Raw genomic sequence first — 24,735 nt, 5'->3', positions numbered from 1 at the left:
GTCAATAGCGCTGACCTCCTCGTTACAAAAAGCCCTTTCATGTCTCCATTCAAACAACAGCCAACAGTGGCAGAGATTGTGTGTGTGTGTGTGTGTGTGTGTGTGTGTGTGTGTGTGTGTGTGTGTGTGTGTGTGTGTGTGTGTGTGTGTGTGTGCGTAGCTGCAAATGCAACAGCATACAAGACAGCCTGATTGTGTATTTATTTAATATGCAATGAGACCTTACCTCATGCCACAGTTATGCTTTATATTTCTGCCATGTGCTTTAACTTTTGACTGAGACACAAGAAATATCTTGTCACTTGGTTGTAACATTCACAAATGGCACGGACTCCTCTAGTGACATCACCAATCTAATAAAACGTTACTGGTACACAAACAAGAATGATTTAGAAATCCAATACATATAAAGCTGAGCATAAGCTGTAACTTTAACTCATATAAACAAACCGTTCCACAACTTATTACTTGTTCATTGTGTACATTTGAATGCAGTTCTGGAAATGCGCAGTGGTGTTCATTTGTGGCCTCAAGACAATGATATACATTTTCGGAAGGAAGTATCCTCCAATAAAGGCCAGAACACTGAAGAGTGTGGCAAACACCTGCGCAGCCATGGTGATTGTTTCTCTGTTTATCAGGTAAAGGGTGAAGAAGCTCATCCAGGAGATCATGTACACCATGAGGCTGAAGGTGACACACTTGGCTTCATTATAGTTGGCAGGCAAATCTTTACCCATGTAGCTGAATAAGAAGCAGAGGAAGCTGAGCAATGATACATATGCAAGCTCAATGCCTGAGCCAACCGAAAGGGTTTTGCTGCACTCTAACACTATTTTGTCTGAGTAGAATTCAAGATCTTTGGACGGCTGCGGAGTGTCGAGGGATATGCGGAGCACAGAAATGAACAGGATGGTGACAGACACAAAAAAGATGGTGATCTCTGGCCCACTTTTTTTGACCCATTTGTCATAGACCGGTGGTAACTTGGAGGCAAATTTAAAGATGCAGACGACCTGAAGGGAGCGCACAGTGATGCAGGCCAGGCACACAGTGAAGCTGACACTGAAAAGGGGTTGCTTGAGGATGCAAGCCAGAGGAGAGGGATAACCAAAATGGCACAAAGTGCTCAAGGCAGCTAAAGTCAACGCCGCCAGCATCAGAAGGCAGGTGCGGCCTCCGGCAGACTTGGCCACGGGTGTATTCAAGTTGAGCAGCAGGATTATTGCAGTGCTGGAAGTCAAGAGTAGGCAGCAGGCCAAAAAGAAGAGCAGAGCAATGGAGAGGGGGTTGTCCCAGGCCAGCAGCAGGACGGTCCTGTTCAGACACTGCTCACTTTTTGGGGGAGCCCACTGCTCTGCTGGGCATGACTGGCACTCTGTCGGTTCTAAGAAAGAAGAACAAAGATAACAGGTCGCACAAAATAACAGATTTGATACAAAGTAGCACGGATTTCAAATTTCAACAAGTATCATAGTCAAGTGTTCAAATAATTTTTCAGGTTGTTTGGCTTCAGCATCATATGTAGGTCGGATAAAATCATCTGCTAAATGACTGAAATAGAATAGAATAGAATAGAATAGAATAGAATGTAGCATTACAACATGAGAAAAATTACACCACCTGCTGGTCAGCTGTATACACAACAAGTTATAACGTGGCTGTGTTATTAATGTTCTTTACACTGTTCACAAAGACTAATAGTCTTTCCTATCAAGTGGAGCCTTGAAATTACATCTGTGGAAAGAAAAAGTAGCCTAATTAAGAAGAAAATGCCATCTACAAAAGTTTTTTTTTTTTTTTAAGAAGAAGCAATAAACTGCATTTTTTTTTCCATTTAACCAAACACCTTTATACAACTTCCTGAGCTGATCATTTACTCCAAAACACTAAGACAAATAACTTAACTAACATTTAAGACAATTGAAAATAAACACTTAATAAAAATGTAGAGTTTAACTGAAGAGATGTTTTACTATATAGCTTAACTCACATATATTATCAGAAAACACCTAAAGATATTCACTCTTGTTAAATTTTGCTCTCTGCACCAAAGAGAAAAGCTGGAAAGGATTTTAAATAAGGGTTTCCATCTGTCATCCTTTTCCCTATACCTTTAAAAATTTTAAGAATTTTCTGATTCTTTAATTTTTTTTATTCTCTGTGTGTTTAATTACCGCTTTTATTGAGGAAGGTGGCAGAAGGACAGGCCAGGCAGTCGAAGCAGCACACATGCTGTCCTGTCAGCAGCATTTTGTAACCTTTCAGGCATGGAGGAGAGCAGACAGACAATGGAACCTCCAACAGGGTTTAAAAACAATGAGGAGAAATAGAAGTGAATGGTTAATACTAAAAATTTAATAATACTAATGCTGAATAAGTAAATGTGAATAAAGTCAGATAAAATAGAACACAACACATAGATAGTGCTATAGCCACTGCTCGACTTTTAGGTCTAATTAGGTAAACAGTTTGACCCCATAAAGCTAAATGTATCATACATGACAAATACAATTTCAGAGACACTGTCATCACTTTATGGAAGAACTTTGCTCAATTGCCATATGATACTGGTCTCCTGCCCCCTGGTGGATACCAAAGTGCAGACATCAACACTGCCATAATTTCAGCTTATCAGATGTTAATAAATAGTAATACACAGTACTGCAGTAATCATTATTTGAATTTTTCTCACAACAAACTATAATTCAGTCAAAGGCTGTGAAATTCAGTCATAACTTAAAGCTTAAAAAACTCTGGAAACACTCAAGTGCAACCTTTTTCTGTGTTTTTCTTTCTTTCTCATTGTCCACTGACTGTAGATAAAGTGATTATTTTGAAACAGTAATGATTTTGGTATTTTGTTCAAGGCTTTCTCTTAAGAAAAAAAAATCTTTATATAGTATTTATAGTTTTATATAGCAGTATTTTTATAGTTTTTATTCAAACTATAGGAGAGGAGAAATTGCTTCTCTTACTGATTGTGAATCTATTTTGTTGTGCCACTCAATCAGATCAGCATCCACTGTGAGTGTAATGGGGTCTGGCATGAAAGAGCCCACCACCTTGAGAGACCACTTTGTTCCCCTCCAAATCCAGGAAACAATATCATATCCTGTTGGTGGGTCTCCATTCATATCAAAGTACACAGAGGAGTTGTCCAAAGAAAAGTGCACCTGTTTGAGAAACGGCAGCAGCTGAAGTAGAGAAGAAGAGAGAAATATTAGTGACGACACACATAGACATCATTTGGTAAAAACATGAGTTTACATCCTCTCACCTCTTGAGGATTTACATTTCTTTTTTGGCAATCTCCAGCATCACAACCAAGTGCGTCATGCAGAGCATGAGCCATGGCATACACTGCCTTATACACATTGAAAGAGGAGGTGATGTCATATTTATCCATTGTGTGATTATTTCTGGCAAGGGTGTACAAGTCTGTACTCTGTAGACAGTCATTTCCACTGCTTAAAGTATCATTCAAGTCTTCTTTGATGTGCTGCATTGAAGCTTCAACAACTTTTTCCTGGAATACCTCAAAACCAGAGATAAATGCATCTTTGACAGACACTCCTATCACAGTGCCAATGGTCTGGATCCCAGGAATTCCTGATATTAAAGTAGATGGTGACCAGTCCTCAGTCCCAATCCACACCTTGTTTGTTATATTACTCTCCAGAACAAAAGGGAGAAAGCCGTGGAATTTTGTCTTGCTGGAGAACACCACAATGGTGTTCACTTTAGTTTTCAGTATGTTGTCCACTATGTTTCTCATGGTCTGGACTGTGTCGTCACTGGCCGTGGGGATGATTCCTTGATAGGGGATGCAGATGCCATGTTGTGGTGCTTGCTCTGACAGGCTCTGCATGCCCTGTAGTCCGTAATCATTGTCACTGCCTAAAAGAGCAATCCAGGTCCAATTAAATCGAACCAGGAGCTGGATCATAGCTGCTACCTGGTTTTTGTCACTTGGGATTGTGCGGAAGAAAGCTGGGTAGAGAATCTTGTTGCTGAGCATTTCATTTGATGCTTCATATGAGATCTACAATAAGTAATGAAGATGTGAGGAATGAGTTTATGTTTCATTTATTGATTCAAACTATTAGAAAGTTTAATATTTTAAGGACATGATGGAAACATCACAGTGAACGTCTTACCTGTGGTACGAGATAAGCACCAAATAAAGCAGCGGGCGTGAAACTCTTGCTGCTGCTGTCTGGCCCAATCACACCAACTGCATTTTCGGCTTTGCTGGAGTTTAGGTGTGTGAGTCCCATATCTGCAGGTATATCAGGGTTCTGGTATTGCTGCTGCAGCAGGTCCATTGTAGCCAAGACACTGGCTGGGATTGAGCAAATGTCGTACATCTGGTAGCCAAGCTTCACACCGGGTAAGAGCTGTTGCTGACCAGTGCCGTTGTTGATTTCTTCCACAGCAAATCTCATGGCTTGCATTAAGTGAAATGCATGTTTGTTGGGTCTACCTCTGAAAAGGGTAATGTTTAAAACATAATGGGTTAAAACAAGGACACTTGGTTTGGTTTTAAGCCAGACTGAGACCTGATATTTGAACTGAAAGTTAAACAAATAAACTTACTGATCACATGGAACTAAAGCAGGCAAACCATCGCTTGATCCATCTGTGTAGTGGAGAGGAAAGAGTCCAGCAAGGGAATAGTCACCCTGTAATTGCATCCCCTGTCCCTGAGAGATATAGTCTAGTTCCCCAGCAGTTAACTGGACCATCAGCCAACTTAGGGACAGAAACACAGGCAGCATATTTCAAGTTCAGCTCTCACACACCTGCTGGTAAAGCTCAGTGATTGTTCTCTAGCTGAACAATCAGACGCTGTTTTTAAGGGTGTGGACTCACAGAGGGAGGGTTTAAGCGTCTTTTCTGAGAATGCTGATTCAGAGAAGTATCTTTGCATATTATTTGTCTGTGTGACTATGATATTTCTTCCCATTAAAATGAATTACACACATTTCATAGACCGTTGAAAAACAATAAATTGCTTGCCAAATCTACTGATCCTAAAATGAGTATGAAAACAGTTTGTGGCTATTTTTGTTACTTTAAAATTCAATTTTGGAACGAGTATTTTGTTGTTTCAGGGTTATTAGGATAACAAAGTGAAAGTTCAAACAATGGTTTACTCTTTTACCTTAATAGAGTACACCTTAATACCATAATGCCAATTTAACACTGCCTTTCTTTCCAGGTCTTTAAAATTTTTTAAAACTCATTTATCATCATTGTACCAGTGCTCGGGCACAAGGCAGCTATGTCAAGAAAGGCAACATGTACATAGAACCCCAAAACAAACAAATAGTACTCTGAATTGACCAGAAGATAGTGGAACATTTTTTTTACTCTTTAGCTAAAGGTGGTTTGTTCATTAAAGGGTTGGAGAGCAGTACAATAAAGAGCATCTCCAGGTAATGATGAAGTATGGTAGGGATTTTGTTTGGAGACCATTCTTTTTGGAAAGTTTGGAGCTTTTTTTCGGGACTTATGGTGTCCTTATAGCTGAAAAATGCTAAATAAGCAGACCTATACAAACAGCTGATCTTAACACCATCAAAGGTGTCTGGGATTTCATGATGAGACAGAAAGATTTGGACCAGCTTACCTTAGTTCTCTGAGATGTTTGGAGCAACTTATCAGCTGAATTTCTTCAAAAACGGCATGCAAACACATCAATGCTGTTTCAAGATAAAGGATGCTGACTTTTTTTTCCTGTTAGTGTACTGTACATTTTATTAATGGGTAAAAATGGATTATTCTAATTTATATTTGAGAAAGCCTTCACAAGACAGATAAACAAAACAGACATAGATCTGAGTCTTTTACAGAACCTTCAGCACTAAAATCCAATACTCAATTTAAAAAGAAACTATAAATGTATCATCAAGCCACACACTCGTTCAAAATTTAACACATGTTCCAAAGTGATGGACATATTTCTATTTCTATTATGTTGTTCTGTATACACTTGTGCTTATCTGAGTGATAATAAAGCCTGCTTGAAGTATATATATAAATATACAATGGCACACTGGAAACAAGTAAGGCCAAAAAACATTAGTTACTGAAGCATGTAATCATTCATTATTGGATGCTGCAGCATGATCATTATCTTGGCAAGTCACATTTTTGGTTTTCTTTTTTTAACTTTCTGGTTGTCCTGATGACATGTGCCACAGCGTAAGAATGAAATATCATGTATATTGCAGGTAAATGTGTATGTGATCACACTCTTAATGTGAGTTTTTTCTCTCTGACGGAGCGATGTATTATGTATTATTTTCCCCGTAATGTTACACTGTGTGCAATTCTCATATGAATTATTTCCATGACAATTCCTTGTGACATACTTCAGGTGCAGGCTATATTCTCAAACAAATTATCTGTAATGGAAAGGGCCTGCAAAGGTGAGGCTGAATTTCCATTTTGGTTGATATTTGAGCCTAAGTTGACAAGACACTCCGGTTGTGCAGGCATTAAATTTGCCTGATGATCTTAAACCCCTTTTTTTGACTGGAATAGTGTGCATTTTGTCAACCACAGTATCATGCAGGCAAATACACATGAAAATGAGTTTGTCTGTTCAAAGGTTTGGTAAAAAAAATTTGCATAGTTTTCTACAAGTATTTGGTAAAAGATAGATAAGGAAACTAGCTGATTTTCTTAACATTTTCTTTGTCTTGAACAATTTCCTTAAGGATTTTAATACCACGTAACTAAAAAGAAAAACGAAAAGGAAAAAAAAAAAAAAAAAAGAATACAGCATCAGAAAGGGGATTTAATTGGCTTTGAACATGTCATGGTGGTTGGTGCCAAATAGGCTGGTCAGAAATTACAGACTAGGAATTTCAGCCATAATGGTCTACCTATATTTACAAAATGTTTCAAGAAAGAAAAATCACATCCAGTGAGCACCAAAATGCCCTCAAAGTTCAGAAAATAACAGACAAAGTAGTTATAGAGGATATAAAGGCAACGGTAACTGAAATAACCATTCTTGTCATTGCTATGGATGTGCATTTGACAAGTCTTATTTAGAGTTGCCTTCAAGTCAATATGGAGAAAAATCTCTAAGGAAAGTTTCCAAAGCCGTTTTGAATCTATACCAAGAAAAATTAGGCAGTTCTGAAGGCAAATGAGATGATAAGTCATGCTTCTAATATTTCAAGAATATAATTAAATGCATTTTAACTATTAAAAGAGAAAGTAATTATTATTATAACCTCTTAAAAATAGATATAACCTGCTTTTAAGATTAATTTCAGCAAATATATCTCAGGGTCTATGTGTAACTGAAGACTGCAGGATGTGATCGACTATCGGCTTGTGTATGATTTCTGAAGAACACTATTAGAGAAATAAGCTCAACAGAGCATCAAATGCACGTGAAATTCTTGCAAAACACTTAACAAACATAAAACTCATTAAAAAAACAAACAAACAGAAAAAAAAACAAAACAAAGAAAAGAAAACTGCCCTGTGGTGTACACAATTTAATGTTTAAAAATATTTTTGGGAGTCATTAAGAGGAAATACAAAATTCAGATTGTTTTTGTTAATCTTTTTAGATTATACACTGAGAAAAACAACAGCATACACTACAGCAACAATAACAGGGACAACAGGAGAAAAAATGGTAATAAAACAATATAGAATACATAAACTAGATTTATAGGGGTGAAAAATAAATAAATGGAGCCTACCAAATTTCTATTTTTAAAAGTACTACACAGTAATTTAATAAGTATTTGTTTCCATGGCAGACCTCAAGTCCTCTCATTGTTAATCTGCTTAACAAGCAAGTATTTCTTAATTCACCTGTCATATTTGAGGCATAACCTCTAAACTCCAAATCAGTAGTTTCACTTCTTCTCTTTTCTCACATAATTCATCTAAATGCTCCAGTATCTTTCATGTTTTTCACCCATATGTAGAAGAGGAAACATATTTTTTTCATTACAAATTGTTTATCAACTATGTAAAACCATTCATCCAATGTGGAAATCTGTTGACACAACCATTGATGGGTTATTGATTTTGTATTGGCCACGGCAGAATTTATAATAAATCTTTTTTTCTGTCAGGTTTTCAGGAATTTCCAGAGTGTTGACAATATGTTTCATAGGCTAGTCTGTGTTGATATGGCTGTGCTGCAGTGCACATGAGAAGGGTCACTGGTATGTGTGTAAGCTAAGCTCTGTTATTACTAAGCAATTTTTAAAGGTTTTGATGGAAACATGCTGCCATCTGGAATTATTTTTCTTTTTTTTTCCCAAGTAAAGAAATACTCAAAAAGATTGGTGTATGCCATTCTGCATGTAGCATATTATAAGAGTATGTCTCCCCTTATTTGGGGGAAATTCCAGGTTTAGTTCCTCCCATTGATTTTAAGCCATTCTTATTTCAAATTTGTAGGTAGGGTATGTATCCATATGGCCCCCCTTTTTTTTTTATTCTGGTGCACTAATGATGAAAACTTGAGCAAAATGGTAAAAATGGGATTGGGTTGCAGTGATGAAAAACACATGGTGATGCTAAAAGGACAAAAACAAAGTGTATATATGTCTTATGTTGTCTGTATTTTCCCAATTAACTATTTAAAGTTTGGATGTAATGGCATTATATTTTATTGTACATTTTGATACAGGCTCATTAACAAGTTTTGTGTCATACTCTATATTTTATTGAACTCTAGAAATGCATTATGTATTTGCACCTGTATTTTTGTATTTTATTTTATTTTTTGCCCTTTTGTACCTTGTCTTTTTAAGGGCCTTCAAAGGACAGCTCAGTATCTGATCTTATGGGCTTTGGGGCTTCAGCATGAATACATGTTAAACTCAAACCAAACTGGAGTCAACTTGGAGTGAAAAAAACTCACTATGTAGATCTGTTCAAAATAAAAGTTTTTGCACATTATAACATAATGTGCATTTATTGTGTATAATAACATAATGTGCATTTATTAAACAAGCCTTACGGTGTAGGTAAGGGTTGGTTTTTACGGATTTACTTGCATATTGGTTCACCTTCATGATTACAAGTTTATTCCTGCATAAAGAGGACGAGACCTGGTGCTGCTTGCGTCACTTCTGTGCGACGCACATGTCGAGCTGAAAGTGCTAGCTGCCATTTTTTTCTGGAGATTTCTTTTATGAGTTTAGATGAACATAGCAAAGTCTTACTGTTGCCATCAACCCATTGCATTTGCTTTCGTACGCTAGCATGTGAGCCATGTTTCACACGGATATTTGTAAAGTTGGGTTTATTTTAAATTCAGTGTAAGTGTAGAGGAGCTCAGCTTAGCTAGCTCGGCTAGCTAACGTTAGCTACTGTAGTAAACAAACTGCGGAGGAGCAGCTGCCACACACCGCGGGTTTGTTCAGCGGATCCTGCTAATAAATCTGTTAGTTTAGAGGTAACATAACGTTAGACGGGAAGGAATTTATGTAATATAATTAGGTTAAGCGACAACTTCAGTATTGATGACGGTCCGAGTTTCTCTAATATAGCCCAGTTGCTTTAGAGCGGGTCTGGAAGAAGACACTCACGTCGGCATGTCGTCCTTCTCCGAGTCGGCCCTTGAGAAGAAGCTGTCGGAGCTGAGCAGCTCGCAGCAAAGCGTCCAGACTCTGTCTCTCTGGATCATCCATCACCGCAAACACTCGGCCCTCATCGTCAAAGTGTGGCACCGAGAGCTGAAGAAAGGTAAGACATAACTGCTGCTGAGCATGAAGGTTTTTATACGCTGCTGTAAGGTCATTGTAATTAAACAGATTACATTTAGTGAAAAGTTATAGTTTGCATTTATTCATCACACACACTGTTGAAAGGTGTCATGTCACCTGCCTCTCATTTGAAAGTATAAAACCACTTTACTTATTAAGTTCCTCGAAGTCTACCCATACAACACCAGGAAAACACATGACAAATCACTCCACAATCGTGGCATGTTTCAGGTAGAACCATCAATGTTGTCCATGTACCTATATTCAATTTACAAGCATGTTAGAATTGCATTTTAAAGTGAAAATGAAAGGATTAATACAGTATATATTTAAGTTATCAGCTAGCTCCTCTTGATAGCAGTACCTGCTATATGTGAGACAAAGCATGCCATTCTTCTCATTATGTCAATATATACTGTATCATGGACTTGCATGGCTTTTTCCTTACATTTCTTTCAGTTTGAGCTTTGTAAATGAAATTATATTTAGACTTAGTTGTTGTTTTTTAATATAGTCTACATGACAAAAAAAAATCTATATGAAGAGCAGGTGAAGTAATTCACTTTAAACTACCAGTAGTTGTATACTTTCCTCATTTCTGTTGCAAAACTGCATGGTTCCAATGCACAAGTGCATCTAATTCGTGTTTGGAATATAATAGCTGACCGTTCAGAGAAAATAGTATCTACACATTTTTCTTTAGAGAAGCTGTTAACTGTCTAACAAAAAAAAAAATCTGCTGCTGTGTTGTGATTATTGTATCAAACCCCACATACACTGAAATATATGACCAAGAAAGTTTGGCAAGATAATGCAAAATTAAACTTTACCGATATGGATTTACAGATTAATAATGCACTGTGACCATGACCTGTACCAGTTAATATTAAAAATTTCTTCTTTTGATGTATTTTTTACATGTGTTTTTCAGCTAAAAGCCACAGGAAGTTGACTTTCCTCTATCTGGCTAATGATGTAATCCAGAACAGCAAGAAGAAAGGACCAGAGTTCACAAAAGACTTTGAGTCTGTACTTGTGGATGCCTGCTCCCATGTTGCCAGGTATTTTTTTAAATCTTATCACCATTTCTTCTCATGTAGCTTCAAAGTTTGATCTGTTCAATGAACAGTGGGGTAGAGGAAATAACAATATCTGAGATGCATCAAGATAGAAATGCTAATTCATTTCAATCAGTTGATAAATGTAAAAAAAAAAAAAAAAAAAAAAAAAAAAAAAATATATATATATATATATATATATATATATATATATATATATATATATATATTATTAAATATCTAACCAGTATATTCCTTTTTAAAACAAGCACAAGGAAGCACTTTTATTTACATGAAGTTCAAATATTTTGGAGACATGAAATTGAAAAACATATGAGAAACTCCAAGCTCTTTATTAGATATTTATTCTAATTGTCTTTTGCTTGTTAGCAGTGATGCTGATGAAAACTGTAAAAAACACATGGAGAGACTGCTGAACATCTGGAAGGAGAGAAGCCTCTACAGAGCTGACTTCATTCAGCAACTCAGACTGGCCATAGAAGACTCTAACAGCCCCAGACCCTCAGGTAAGATGACTGTTGCACGGTTGTATCGTTTCACATTTCCATAATGTATGAAAAGTTTAAAGATGGGTGATAATATTTTATGTATATATATATATATATATATATATATATATATATTTTTTTTTTTGTCTTCTGTCTTGAAACCTGGATGTAGAAGAAAAGAAGGCTGTAAAACGAACCTATCAGAAGATCCAGGAGGAAGAAGAAGATGATGATGATGATGACTACAGAAGCCACACCTCCCCTCGCAGCACAGATGCCTCTGCAACTCAGTTGGTATGAAAAAGGCACTGCCCATTTAAACAGATTCTCAACATACAGTATTTCTATCCAAGCAGAAAAAAATTAAAGTCCTTCTAATCATAGTTGGACAGCCTGCTTCCCCCGCCCTCTACTCTGGTTGGGATTTTTTTAAAAAAGTATCCATTTGCTTATTTATTTTTAATGTCTTGTACATTTTTGAATTTGTGCTTGTGAAGACCAAGTAGTTTTTTTTTTTCTTATTCTATAACTACCTGCTTAAAAGTCATTTGTATGCTATGTGTAACACTGGGAATAGAAAGGCCACCAGACTTCTCCTTGCAGTATTGCATATCTGCTTAGAAACCGCCTCTTCTTAGTTTAGGATGTTTTATTATAATCCTCCACCATCAATCAATCAATCAATCAATCAGTCAAGCTGAAGTGTTTTCAGTCTTTAAAATGCAAAACATTTAGAAACAGCAAAGAATAAAAACAGAAATAACTATTTAGAAAGCCACATTAAAGCCACCACATTGTACCCATTTCAGCTATAAAGACTTACGAAATCACTTCGCAATCAATCCAGATGAACATGGGAAGCCAGTGCAGACATTTTAATACTGATGTAATGTGGACTCTCTGTCTGGTCTCGGTGACCACAGGAACCACCGAGTTTTGTAATAGCTGTAGTGGATTTTTATATGTTTTTTAGGAAGACCAGAGAGAACAGCATTACAAAACCCAAATCTACAGGGATCAGTGCCTCTGCATTGACTTGGGAGAGGAGCTGCCTCTTTCAGGAAAAAAACACCACAATAATATTTGTGTTAGGGAATCAGTCTTCTGCATCCTTTTAAGCACTGTTTAAACTTGTTTGTTTTCACCTGAAGGTGAAGTTTGGCTATAAGTTAATTAAATAATGCTTAGTGTAATATGTATCCCACCTGCCCCATGTCGTTCTTTCCTTCTTACCCTTTCACTTTTCTAGACAGAGGAGTTGGTGAAAGCTCTGCAGGACTTGGAGAACGCAGCATCAGGTGATGCAGCTGTTCGTCAGAAGATTGCGTCACTGCCGCAGGAAGTCCAGGATGTATCTCTGTTAGAGAAGATAACTGGTAAGACCTGACCGCTGTGTAGCTTTTACTGCATATTTAAAGCAGTTGTCACAACAAAAAGGTTAAGATGATTCTTATGATTGTAAAACAACATCAAATAAAAGCACTTTAAACTACATATTTTAGAAAAGATTAACTCTGACATTAGTATAAACATTTGTTTTTAATTAAATGGTTCCCAATGAATTTATAGAAACATGGACAAATATCAAAAAAGTCACATCATTTTTAGATCATTAAAGTACTCTGTTGATCATGATCTGTTCATACTGAACATTAAAGAATTAAATGCTCTAAAGTAGGAGTGGCCAGCTCTAAACCTTGAGAGCTGCAGTCCTGCAAGTGTTAGGAGTTTCCCTGCTGCAACACACCTGACTCATATAAGTGGGTTATTCAGACTTTTTGCAGTGTGTGATATCAAGCTCTGCAAAGTCTGCTATTTAAGTCTGATGTGTGTCTGGTGTGTTGTAGTGAGGAAACTACCAAAACATTGTAGGCCTTCCATCCCTGCTCTAAAGCAATAAATGTTGAAACATGTAAATGGCTGGATATAAAACAACAACTTTTATCAATTCAGATAAGGACGCAGCAGACAAACTGTCAAAAACAGTAGACGAAGCCTGTTTGCTACTGGCAGAGTACAATGGACGGCTTGCGGCGGAGCTGGAGGACCGCAGGCAGCTGGCTCGTATGCTGACTGAATACATAGGCAGCCAGAGAGAGGCGCTCATGGAGAGAGAGAAGAAGCTGGAGGTAAGGCAGCATCTCTGCAGAGGCCTGTACTACGAAGCAAGTTAGCATACTCTGGGTATATGTCCATTACCTGGGTTGACTTACTGAGACAATCAGCATCTGGAAAAGTGGTACTACAAAGCTGGTTATCAGCTCAGTCATTTAACCATGGTTTTCCCATCAAGATTAGTGCACACTCACATATAAGTTGTGGAGCTTGCAGACTCTGACTCACGAACACTGAAAACCATCTCAGAGCAGGTACTTCTCCACGGAGGAGCAGACATTCAGAAACATGAAGGCTAAAAGCAGCATTGTTGCTGTAGCAACTGCAAGGAAAGAATACTGTCAGAACATAGCTGACTCTGTTAATGTGTAAATTCAACAGATTATATACTAAAAATAGTTTATCGGATGATATAAAGGGACACTATTCTGACAACTTTGTTGTTACGCCAAGACATTTCCTCTTTTAGATTTAATTTTAGGTTCAGCCGTCGCCTCCTCGGCACTCAAGTGCATTTTGTGTTGTAAAAATGTTATAATTCCTAGCGGTGACAGCACAAGTAGCTAGTTGTACGTTCCATAAATCCCCGTAGACTCCCATGTTAAAAAGGACAACTTTACAGTAGGGCTGGGCGATTAATCGTATTTTAATCTCCATTAAGATCTGGGTTTTCAACGATCATAAAAATAAAAGGGTGCGATTATTTTTCTCTTTGCAGTTTCCTCTCCTGCTGTCTTCAGTTGCTAATCGAGCGTCTCTGACATTGCAGCACTGTGCTTTAAACTCCTCCCACAGCCGCTTTGGTTTCATTCAGACACTGTTGCCAACTTGGCGAGTTTTTTTTTTTTTTTTTTTTTTATAAAAGCGACTAGCGAAAAATCTTGCGACATTTACTGGACTTATTAAAAACTTTTCTGGGTTTTTTTTTTGACTGACTTGAAGGCACATATTGTTCTGCAGTTACTGTAACGAATGAGCAGCGGGAGTCTCTCCCGTCCTAAAGCACTCCCAGGTGGCCAGTCTCAGTCGGCTCCGGCTGCAGGTCAGTGTGGAATAACTGCAGTAGGTTGTGGAAGTTCACCTAAACATAGTTTATACCATTCTCAGTGACAACTGGCTGCATTATTTTTGTATAAACGCACACGTTGTTCGGCGAGTTAAATCACTATAATTTACCTCCGTTACGGTAGCAACGCGTTAATTAACTGGTTCACATCAGCTGTCTTTTAACAGGTGAATCAGAGAAATGCGCTGTAGCTTGACAGCAGTTGTTTGGCAAAAAAGCTACTTCCAGGCCAACATGAAATAGTTTGTATAATTTAGTATATTTAGCAAATGTTGTAAAATAGAAATACAACTTTGTTTTAAAATGTTGTGGGACCATGGCATAAGCGGATTAAACAACTTGAAAGCGTGTGTTAGACTGTTAAAATGCCCGACACTGAGTCGAGAACACCACGACGCGCAGCATTGTTTTAATCCTTACTTATATTTATCTATTCAGTTTACATCAGTATTTGCATTTTGTCATGACAAAGCTTCATGTTATTTGTTGGTTTTCTAAAACTTGTGTAATCCTAAAGAGATTGTTTTAAAAGTCACGGTTTAATTTTAAATAAATTCATGTTGTGAAAGATAAAAGGATAATCGTGTTAAATAATTGAGATCTTAATTTCAGTCAAAAAAATTGTAATTATAATTTTTGCCGTAATTGAGCAACCCTACTTCACAGCAGAAATAAACATGTTTACAGCCTGGTTCAAAAATCCATTTTCCGTTTAATAGGTCAGGTTTACCTTCATGACAACTGTGGGGGGAGTGAATTTTTTCTAACTCAACCGTTTAAAAGTAATTTAATCTAAAAATTTGGCATATTTAGGGGCATGTCATTTTTTGATTGACAGGTACCCGATCTCCTGCTTCAAGTCAGAAGAACGTAGAACAACTGTGGTTTTTAGCCGGTTAGCAACATGACTTAGCTTTAGCCCACTTACCTCTGTTAGCTGGTTAGCTCCTGTTATATCCGGGTTAGCTCAGTAGACTCTTAGCTACAGGCAGCTCGGAGTTCGCACAATGTCAATCATCCACCATGACGCTCACAGCGCCCCTCTCAGCTCCACCTTTTTGCCCATATTTATATTTTCTGGGCGAGATAACACGCATGCCCCTGCCAAGATGGCGATGGTAGAAACTGCCCACTGAGCTTCAATTCAGCTTTTCAGAAACCTATGGTTGATGTCAGTGAGGCTCCATCAATCTTTTTATATACAGTCTATGAGCCAAACAAACTTGGTGAAAGTTACCAAAAAGATACTTCAAGACTTTTTCTTTATCCACTGGATGCGTCTGTCCCTAATAACTTGTGCTCTTCCAAACACCCCTCTCAAGATCTGCCGTCATGAGAATGGGCAGGGATCTGATTGGTCAGGAGGTGGCGCCTTTGTTCCAGAACATAACCTGCTCTGGGGCAGGTTAGCTGTTAAGCATAAATTACCAAGGTGATATACTCTGGTAAGAAGTGAACCAGCGTCGTAGTATTTAAAACCCATAGTTAACCCTGAAGCTACCTCATGAAGAGAAAATCCTGCTTTCTAGTACAAGCTTCAGGTCTGTTTGCTTTGGAGATAATATATAATGGAGGACCTTGTCATTAAAACTAGCCCCTGTCGAGCATTTTATGTAAGAGACAAGTAGTTTGATAGTCGTCAAACATTGAAAATGATAAACTGAACCCAAAGTTTCGACGTTTTGTTTATCTTTGAAATATTACAGGTATTATTGACCTGTCCTCACTTCTGTGAATTTGATATTTAATTCTTACATTTTTTTGTTTCTGCAGGAGTATAAGCAGAAACTGGCGAGGGTGACTCAGGTGAGAAAAGAGCTTAAGTCCCACATCCAGAGTCTTCCTGATCTGTCCCTCCTGCCTAATGTGACTGGAGGTCTGGCTCCCCTTCCCTCGGCCGGAGACCTCTTCTCCACTGACTAAGAGCTTTCAGTCAAGACACCCTACCACTTCGCCTCTCCCTAGCCGAACTCATAAAATACTCCTCAGAGACCACATGTAGTCAGACCTCTCGCGGAAGAGTAGCCAGCCCACCTGCTAACTCTGGCCTGCAGGGCAAGAAGAAGGGAGAGACATGAAGAGGAAGCTTTGGCTAAAACCAGAGCTTGTTGCAGCGAACTGAGATTCCTGCTGTCTGGATTGATCTCGTCGGATTCTACTCCACCAGCTTGGAAGTTTGTTTCCTGATTGTTTTTATGTTGTTTTAAATGCGGGAAATGACGTGTCCCCTTTTGTGGGATATATTTTTTCATTCAGTGAGCAAAGGTGGTTTGTTTGCTTAATTCGCATAAGACATGGCGACACTGTGAGGAGCGTGTTACCTTTTTGCCATTTCAGTTGGTGACTTTTTATTGACGCATAGTCAAATAGATGGCTTTGATGTGTGTTCATTTAGCAAAAGTATCAGATTTGGTTCATAGTATGTTGTGTTTTACTTTTTTTGACACCCGTTACACAACACATTCATTCAACACTTGATATAGCAGGTAAGAGAATCATGCAGACAGATCTTTTGAGATCAAGGCAGTTTGGTGTTTTTTTATTACCATGTTTCTCTTTTTTTTTTTTTTTTTTTTTTTTTTAAATTTGCAGCTCAAACAAAGATTTCATGCTTTAATTTGGACAGATATTTGAAGTATGAGAATAAACTTCATGAAGTTGTTTTGATTGTTGAAAACCAACCCATTTTTGGACATTTGATCCTGTGTGTACTATAAATGTACTTGTATGAAAAAACCCCCAACTTATTTTCTAAAAAGCATAATTGTAAGAAAAAGTAAAATTGATGTTTTAGCCTGTGTAGGGATGAGCAATATGGTAAAGGCCAAATTCAATAAATCAATTCTGACAATTGTTAAACAGTTGCTACCAGACACATTTATATAAAAAAACAAATTACAACCAGTACATGTTATTTGCATTCTCAGGTAATAAAAATGCACAATGATTCCCCTAGGAACTTAATTGATTTGTAATTAAGTATTGCTCAGTCTTACTTGCGTAGAAGTCCAGTGATTAAAGATGAAACAGATTCACCTCTGCATTTCCTTTTCATTTATTTGTGTTTTGACTTAAATACTTTTAAAAATAGATTTCAGAGCATTTTCCCCATCGACCTTTATAGTTTGGGAGGAAATAGTCGCCTGTGAATGCTATCACAACATTTGCGACTTCTTTAAAGGAAATCTGACTTTCAGTTCTCTGTAATCTATACAAAAAGAAAAATGCATTTAAGGGGCAACGTTGATACTGTATCAGAGAACTTGCGCAGACATGCTTATTCAGTAAAAGCACATAAAAGCTCTAGTTGTAGGTGGGAAGAGAGATGTCATTGAAGAGGGGCTATACTAGCTGCTAATGACCTGTAGAGGTGAGAAATGCTGCTACAAACCCTGTTTAGTCAACTCCAGTGTCTTCTTGGTGTTTGGATGCACAAAATATTTCCAACAGAAGGTAAAAAAAAATACACACTTTTGTTATTGTGATTTTAGTAATGTCTGATATTAAATAAACTTTGAGTGTTGTACATCAGGGTTGGTTCCAGAAACCCTTTAACCCTCATAAGTTTAATTGTTATAATTTAAAAGTTTCTTAGCCACGTGCTGTGTGGTATGTTTCTCTCTGTTGAGTATTACTGTACTGCCAGGACACTACTAGTACAGGTAGTAGTTTTTCTGTATTGATGGTGATTTAGTGGATGATGATAAACTGGAATAATTTGAGAAAATGCTATATATTTTACGAAGAAATCCATGAGAGGGTGCATATTGTTGTAGAATATACTACGGAGCTCACAATGTCAATGAACTTTACATTTTAATTATAAACCATTTAAAAACTGTAAGAGCATTACCTGCATGCAATATTAGACTCAACTTAATGATTTTCTTTGCCATCAAGTGCATTCCGGTAAGACCAACTTTTTCAAAAGAAGTAATTTGATAGTGTGAATTCATATATTACATAAAATGCATATTAGTGAGGAGAATGAAGTAATACATGTAAAATCCAGATAGACCTCAGTTCACTTTGTTTTTTCAATTTATTTAATGGTCCATTCAAACTGCTGAAAACTAGATGAAGTACAAGAATATAAATGTATATGGCATTAAACATATTTGAGTCTGCCACTGGGTCAAAACAAATGTGAAATTGAAATGAACATTTGCAAATTGGGCAATCCTTTAAAATTCATTGTAGTTTCATAGTTTATAGCAGAACTCCTGCCAAAAACCACCAAGTGGTCAGACTGTCAATGAGCCGTGCTCCGTGCATCCTATGGTAAGCAGGAATGACCAGATCTGTGGTTGTAAGGTGTTTGGTAGCAGTAACCCTCAAGTCAGCTGGCAGATATGAAGATGGGTGATGCTGTCAAGCTGAAGAAGCAATCCTACAGCACCTTTTTGGCCTGTTAGCTGATAGGTACCAGCAGGCCAAGCAGAACATGGTAGCAGCAGCTGCTGCGGTAAAAACTTGCCCATGGAAGCAGCTTGGTGATGGACTTCTAGACAGCTTTGGTCTCTCATATAGTAGCTAAGGAGGGGAAAGAGGTGCACTGTTGGTACTATGTCCAGTATGGGGGATGGGGTGCTTTTATGTCAACTTGGAACATTGTGTGTCAGAGGGGAATATATTTTGAAGATCTCCATTCCACAATGCGCCTTCCAACAAAGAAACAAAGTCTTGGGACTCAGAGATGGACTCTCCTATCTGGGGCTGAGGTTACCAAGGCAACCCCCTACCTCCCAGAGTTTCCCAGGGCTCTGGGTGTTGTAGGACTGTCTTGGTTGACATGCCACAATAGTATCATCCTAAGAAGAGTGGCAGGAGGAGGTTGCTTGTACTTCTCAGCCTCCCTGGTAAGGTCTTCTGGGGATTCCCAAGAGGGGGATCCTTCACGTAGTCAGACTTAGATTTAGGAGGTGCAGTGTGGTTTTAGTCCTGGATGTGGCCCACTAGACCAGTTCTACACTCAGCAGGGTTCTAGGATGCACATAGGAGTATGTCCATGAGTTCACATGTGCTTTGTGGACTTGGAGACGGCAAGGACTGTCTGATAAGGACTGTTGGATCTCTCCAAGGATTGTGTCAGATTTTCATCATGGCTGCACTTTGTCACTGATTCCATTAATAACCTTTAAGGGTAGAATTGCCAGAATTTCTTGGTGCAACCAGGATGTTGACGGGGTCCAGTTTGGTGTATTCGGGATAGGGTCTTTGCTTGATATAGTTTGCTGGGTTGTGATCATCAACTCAAATCATGTAAAAAAAAAAAAAAACCCAAACAGACAGACACAGACAAAGTCCATGTAGTAATTTACATTGTAAACTCAGCATGTACTGGAATGATTTTGCTTTATGATTCATATTTTCCTCTTTTATGCCGAAACTTGTTTACTTGTGCATCCAAGTTAGCTTCCATTCCTGTCTCCAATTTTCCCATCTGTGTTTAATCGGTTGTTTACTGAACACCTTGGTTATGTTAGCTGATTAGCAACCCTTGTATTGTATGTTGTTTTTTCTTACTTAAACAAGATTTCTTGGCACTTTTTGTGTTTTTGTTTCTGTTTTGAGTTTTGTTCAAATGCTTTGCAATGTTTTTGTTTAAATGGAGCTCTGAACTGGTTTTGCCACATTTCCATTCTTCATATTAATTGTCTCCTTTCCTGTTATCTATCTCAGTCTGTAAAGAAAAAAAAAACGTTTGAACAGCAGTCTATCCTGTGTTTTGCACTTTGTTTCTGTGACTATAATCTAGACAGAAATATCTGGATGATTCCCACTGAGCAAGCCACCCATGACAGTGTGGAAATAACTTAGACTGTTCTGACACTTCAGCTGGTAGATTTTTCTGATGAAGTAAGCTCCTGATTTCACAAAAAATGCTAAATGACATTGATAAACCCTTTTAATTGAAATATTAACTGCACAACAACCATTTCTGATATTTCTTAAGTTTTGCAAAGCATTTGTGAATGTGCTTCTATTAATTTCTTATGAAGAAAATTAATGCCTTGACTTTTTTCTTTTCTTTTTTTTTTTTTTTTTTACATTCCACTGTCTTCTAACCCGCTCAACGCTGTCTTAAAATTCTTAAATTTGGAAAAGTTTAAACAGAACAAAGGTTTAAACAAAAGCATCTCATGATTTGATCAGCCTGATTCAATCTTGTGCGAGTGATGATATGGTGAATGTAAGATAAGAATGGTCACCTGGTACCTAAAGGTCCTGATTAGCCGAGTCAATAAAGCCGGGTGTGTGAGGAGCTCGTCTGCTGTTTGAGTTCTGGAGCAACAATTTGTCAGCTCAAACTACTAGTTTGATTTATTTAGAGCAGAAGAAAGAAAGGTAAGTACACTACTTATAAAATGTGCAAGTTTTACTAGTTGGGAGTTGAGTTTGCTGAATGTTAAGTATATCTCATCTTCACAAACTCATTTCATATTGAGTTCACTGCAGTTTTTAGTTCTACTTCTTTATTTTTATTAGGTTTAAATTGTGAGATTGTGTAAAAACATGTAGAACCTATAGAATATAAAATTCCTTCCTTTTTTATAAGTCAGCTGGCAGACCGCTACCACAGCTAGAAGAGTAAATTCTGCCAAATATCAGTGGTTTAAAACTGTGTTGTTGTTAATCACGTACAAACTTGTTTGTTGACTGATTTGTTTGTATAATCCACAGCTGTCCTCTTGTCTTACCCCCACTCCCTCTACCATCACAATGCCTCATCGCCACTGTGCCATTGAGCTTAGCAACAACTCTAACTGCTACACTCTGGCCAACCCAAGGTGATGTTCTGCTTTAATATGCACCTTCTGTCTGAGAGAATTGAAAATGAGCTTGATTGAACTTTGACTGAAGAAATACTTTTGGGATTTTCTGAATGCAACATCTATGATAAACAAAAGCACAAAGTAGTTAATGGAGTATTAACAGTTTTGTATATCAGGGTTTAACCTCAAATGGTATTTGCTCTCATTCTGTTTTAAAACATTGTAAGTTTCACTTTATCTCCTGGGTGCCTGCCTGTACTGTAGAGACCAAGCATGCAATTGATTCAAACTTCCACAGAAAGACTACTGTGGTTTTGAGGCTTCGCAGTATCTGCAGAACAACTGAAGCTTTCCAGGCATCTAGCTAAAATTCAGTCAGGCTCCAGAGCAGTGCTATTGCTACTTGGTTACAATTAAGCCATCTAAAAGTGAAATAACTGCAATACTGCAGAAATGCAAACCACGAGCAAGTATTTGCTCTTAATGTAAATGTTTCCACATTCAATTGTAATAAAATACAGTTAGATAACTATAAACATCATGGATAATAATAATTTATGACAATAATGCTGATAAACATTTCTATGAAATTAGTCTAAATAATACAGTACACACACATCCTAAGAACATTTACCTTCTCCAAGCTACATTATTCTGGGGTACAACAGAAGACCATAAACTCCCACATATCAGATGTCTGCTGATACAAAGGAGGAAAAAAATAGGGATTATGAAGTTAAGTTAAAGTTAATGCAGGTCCACATAATTTTTTTCTTTGTAAAAACAGTCCATTTCTACAAAAAAAAAAAAAAAAAACATGAAATTTTTAAAAAAAAGCATTTACCAGAAATTTCATTTCATTCAGACATCGCTTGCATCTACTTTTTCAGGATGTTTACAGAGAGCGGTTACTGTGAAGTCCCTTTGCCACCCATGGTTGGTCCTTGCTCTGTCGTCAAAGCGCTGTTCAACAAGACCACTGGCACTGCTACTGGGGCTGTGGGAGTCTTCACCTACGATCTTTTCAATGCTGACCTGAATGACTACAACCACATCATAGCTGTCATGTTCTCTGTGCCCTACGATCGAATCCTCTTCTCCAACTGGTGTGGTGTTGGAATTTTTAACAAAGGACAAAACTGTGATTACAGTCTTTATGATTTAATGTATAGTGGAAATGAAAATCATTTTGTAAGAGCTAAGGCTGATGGCTCCAGTATTTCACACGAGGGGGACTTTGTTATTGTTAGTGCCTCAATGTCAGATGCTGGTGAAGCAGTGCTGAGAGTGGACATTAGTGATACTGGCATATATTAATCAAAAGACTTACTTGCTTTACATGTTATGTAAGCTGACCGACAGGATCAGTAGCAGTAGATTTGGAGAAATATGTGACTGGAAAAATTGGAAGTGGAGCTCAGCCATTTCAAGAGAATGTAATTGCTTAATACAAACTGCCATAGGTGTGATTTTACAAATGTCATATTGAAAATAAAAGCTTGTATTAAATGAGAGAAATCCTGTCTATGTGTGAACTATGTATTAATTTTCCTGTATTTGGTGGCATTGGCTTGTCTCTGCAGAGCTCAGAGTTCTAGATAAATTTTGATTACATTAGAAAGAAATCTCAGAAATAGAATAAAAAACCAGTGATTTAGAATTTGGGGGTCATATAGAATCTAGATCATTGTCTGAATTGTTTTTTTTGTAAAGGATTCTTTACTATGATAAGCTAAAGCTCATTTTTCCATTAGTGCTTTTAAGTTAAAAAATGCTCACAATCATTGGCCAAAAAACCTCAACAAATTACAATGTCTTGGTCTGACATCTGAACATTCCTAGTTTAAAGTTTTCATTGTTTTGTGGTCATAAGGAAGCTGAAGCCTAATTGGCAATTAGCAGGCCAGAACCCTGAACAGGTCACCAGTCCATCTCCAGCACAGAGAGACGAACAACCATTCACGCTCACACTCATTTGAATTTGGAGTGACCAATAATCATGCATTTTTTAAGGGGAGGCCCACTTTCAAACCCCTTCCCAGATAAAGCTTGAACAAGTGAGCTGAATGAGTGCGAGGCTGCATTGCTAACCACCATGCAGCCCTTTATCTAGTGTGCTCTCTCAAAATGACCCTTTTCACTTCTTAGATTACAGAAAAGTTCTCTTAAATTTAACATTATGTATGAACAAAAATGCTATTCTCATTCAAATCTGTATTGTTTTTATGGCTTTATAGGCATATGTAATGTGTCTAACAGTCCAGGTGGTGGCGATATACACAATGTATTTTTCAGTTTGCAGTCTCATGTACACCCACCAGAAACAGAACACTCTGCTTTTTATCATTGTATTGTTGCATTAGAAACAAGTGTGACTATGACTCTATGTTTAATTTTGTTAACATACTTAAATTCAGTAATAAATCTTTGCAGGTCCAAACCATAGACTGTATATAAAGAGACGCTTGCACAGACTTAGGGTGATCTCCTAGCCCAAGCCTTGGAGACACACTAAGCTCAGGCTTGGTGGAGATTTTAAAGAGTGGCAGAGCACACTGGACCCAGGTGTGCTCTGCCACTGATTACGACAGCACTTGCAAAGGTTTGGGATAAAGTTAAAGTAGTGGTGGGGCATCACAATATATATGTGTATGTGTGTTTGTGTGTGTGATTGTGTTTGTGTAATATGACTTTGCATTTATGTTTTTCAGTATAGAAGAGGAAGATTTGGAGGGACCTGGAGGAGGAGAATGGGGTCTTTGGGGTGCTGGGTATAAAAGGCAGCAGGCCCTTTATACATGCTAAGATTAGTTAAAAAGAGATCTAGACAGTGCCCTATCCCAATTAGTAGGCAACACGTTCGCCAGGGATCCACCATCATAACTGACCAATGTAGGGTGTGCATGAACAAACTGACCAACCACAGATTTATACATTTTTCTGTAAACCAGTCATTCCTTTGTTATCCTAAACACAGGAGCACACACACAAAACATTGAGCGGGCCTGGTCAACATATACGTCACAGGTAAGAGAATTCGAAAAACCAAACAGAAGAGATGCTGAAGAAACATCTGTCCTACATTGAATGGACACACTGGCTGGCAAATGAGCACAAGGATGGCACACTTGGACGTTTGCAACACGATATCCACATGTGCCATGAATATATGTAAGAAAGAAATGTTGATGTGAGAACAGCTGCTTTATTTTTACAAATCTTTGTTTTGATATATTTTCTTTTTTTTTTTAAGTATTCAAAATGTAAGATCAATTGCTGTCTTTATTCAATTGCAACAAATACAAAGAAACATTCTTAGACTTAGAATTGATTGAGAAATGATCTTGAACTAATAAAGAGTATAACATTATTATGTCATTTACTGTCAGAAGGAAGCACCATTTTGGGTGTAGAAAATGTGTATAATTTGTTAACTTGATGAGATATCGTATT

The 24,735-nt window shown here is 37.6% G+C and overlaps 3 protein-coding genes across 4 annotated transcripts; 2 read left to right on the top strand and 1 right to left on the bottom strand.

Moving 5' to 3' along the window:
• Positions 1-464: 464 nt before the first annotated feature.
• tas1r1 (taste receptor, type 1, member 1) lies at positions 465-9,589 on the bottom strand (the record flags this gene model as incomplete). Its single annotated transcript, XM_079238464.1, has 7 exons — positions 465-1,387; positions 2,178-2,298; positions 2,979-3,197; positions 3,281-4,045; positions 4,161-4,488; positions 4,600-4,755; positions 9,582-9,589. The coding sequence occupies 7 exons, from the start codon at positions 9,587-9,589 to the stop codon at positions 465-467; spliced, it is 2,520 nt and encodes an 839-aa protein (XP_079094590.1).
• On the top strand, positions 9,144-17,541 carry rprd1b (regulation of nuclear pre-mRNA domain containing 1B). 2 transcript variants are annotated; one of them, XM_079239424.1, is made up of 7 exons: positions 9,144-9,738; positions 10,690-10,819; positions 11,210-11,343; positions 11,498-11,619; positions 12,575-12,701; positions 13,279-13,454; positions 16,280-17,541. In XM_079239424.1, the coding sequence occupies exons 1-7, from the start codon at positions 9,588-9,590 to the stop codon at positions 16,427-16,429; spliced, it is 990 nt and encodes a 329-aa protein (XP_079095550.1). In that variant the 5' UTR covers positions 9,144-9,587; the 3' UTR covers positions 16,430-17,541. The 2 variants fall into 2 exon arrangements, with proteins under 2 accessions (XP_079095550.1, XP_079095549.1); XM_079239423.1 differs by having other exon boundaries at positions 11,207-11,343.
• A 3,688-nt stretch (positions 17,542-21,229) lies between these two features.
• LOC306754773 (DELTA-stichotoxin-Hmg2b-like) lies at positions 21,230-22,599 on the top strand (the record flags this gene model as incomplete). Its single annotated transcript, XM_079238854.1, has 2 exons — positions 21,230-21,297; positions 22,173-22,599. The coding sequence occupies 2 exons, from the start codon at positions 21,230-21,232 to the stop codon at positions 22,597-22,599; spliced, it is 495 nt and encodes a 164-aa protein (XP_079094980.1).
• Between the last annotated feature and the right edge of the window lie 2,136 nt (positions 22,600-24,735).

Source organism: Telmatherina bonti, assembly GCF_933228915.1.
Source record: "Telmatherina bonti genome assembly, chromosome: 4".
In the NCBI taxonomy this organism is placed as follows: Eukaryota; Metazoa; Chordata; class Actinopteri; order Atheriniformes; family Telmatherinidae; genus Telmatherina; species Telmatherina bonti.
The sequence above is the reverse complement of the archived record's forward strand: the minus strand, read 5'-3'. Positions and strand labels throughout refer to the sequence as shown.

Excerpts from the sequence above, each read along its gene's own strand:
- rprd1b (XM_079239423.1), top strand. The coding sequence starts at position 9,588 with ATGTCGTCCTTCTCCGAGTCGGCCCTTGAGAAGAAGCTGTCGGAGCTG. Across the intron at positions 11,344-11,497 it reads TAACAGCCCCAGACCCTCAG|AAGAAAAGAAGGCTGTAAAA; the intron begins GTAAGATGACTG and ends ACCTGGATGTAG. Across the intron at positions 13,455-16,279 it reads AGAGAGAGAAGAAGCTGGAG|GAGTATAAGCAGAAACTGGC; the intron begins GTAAGGCAGCAT and ends TTGTTTCTGCAG.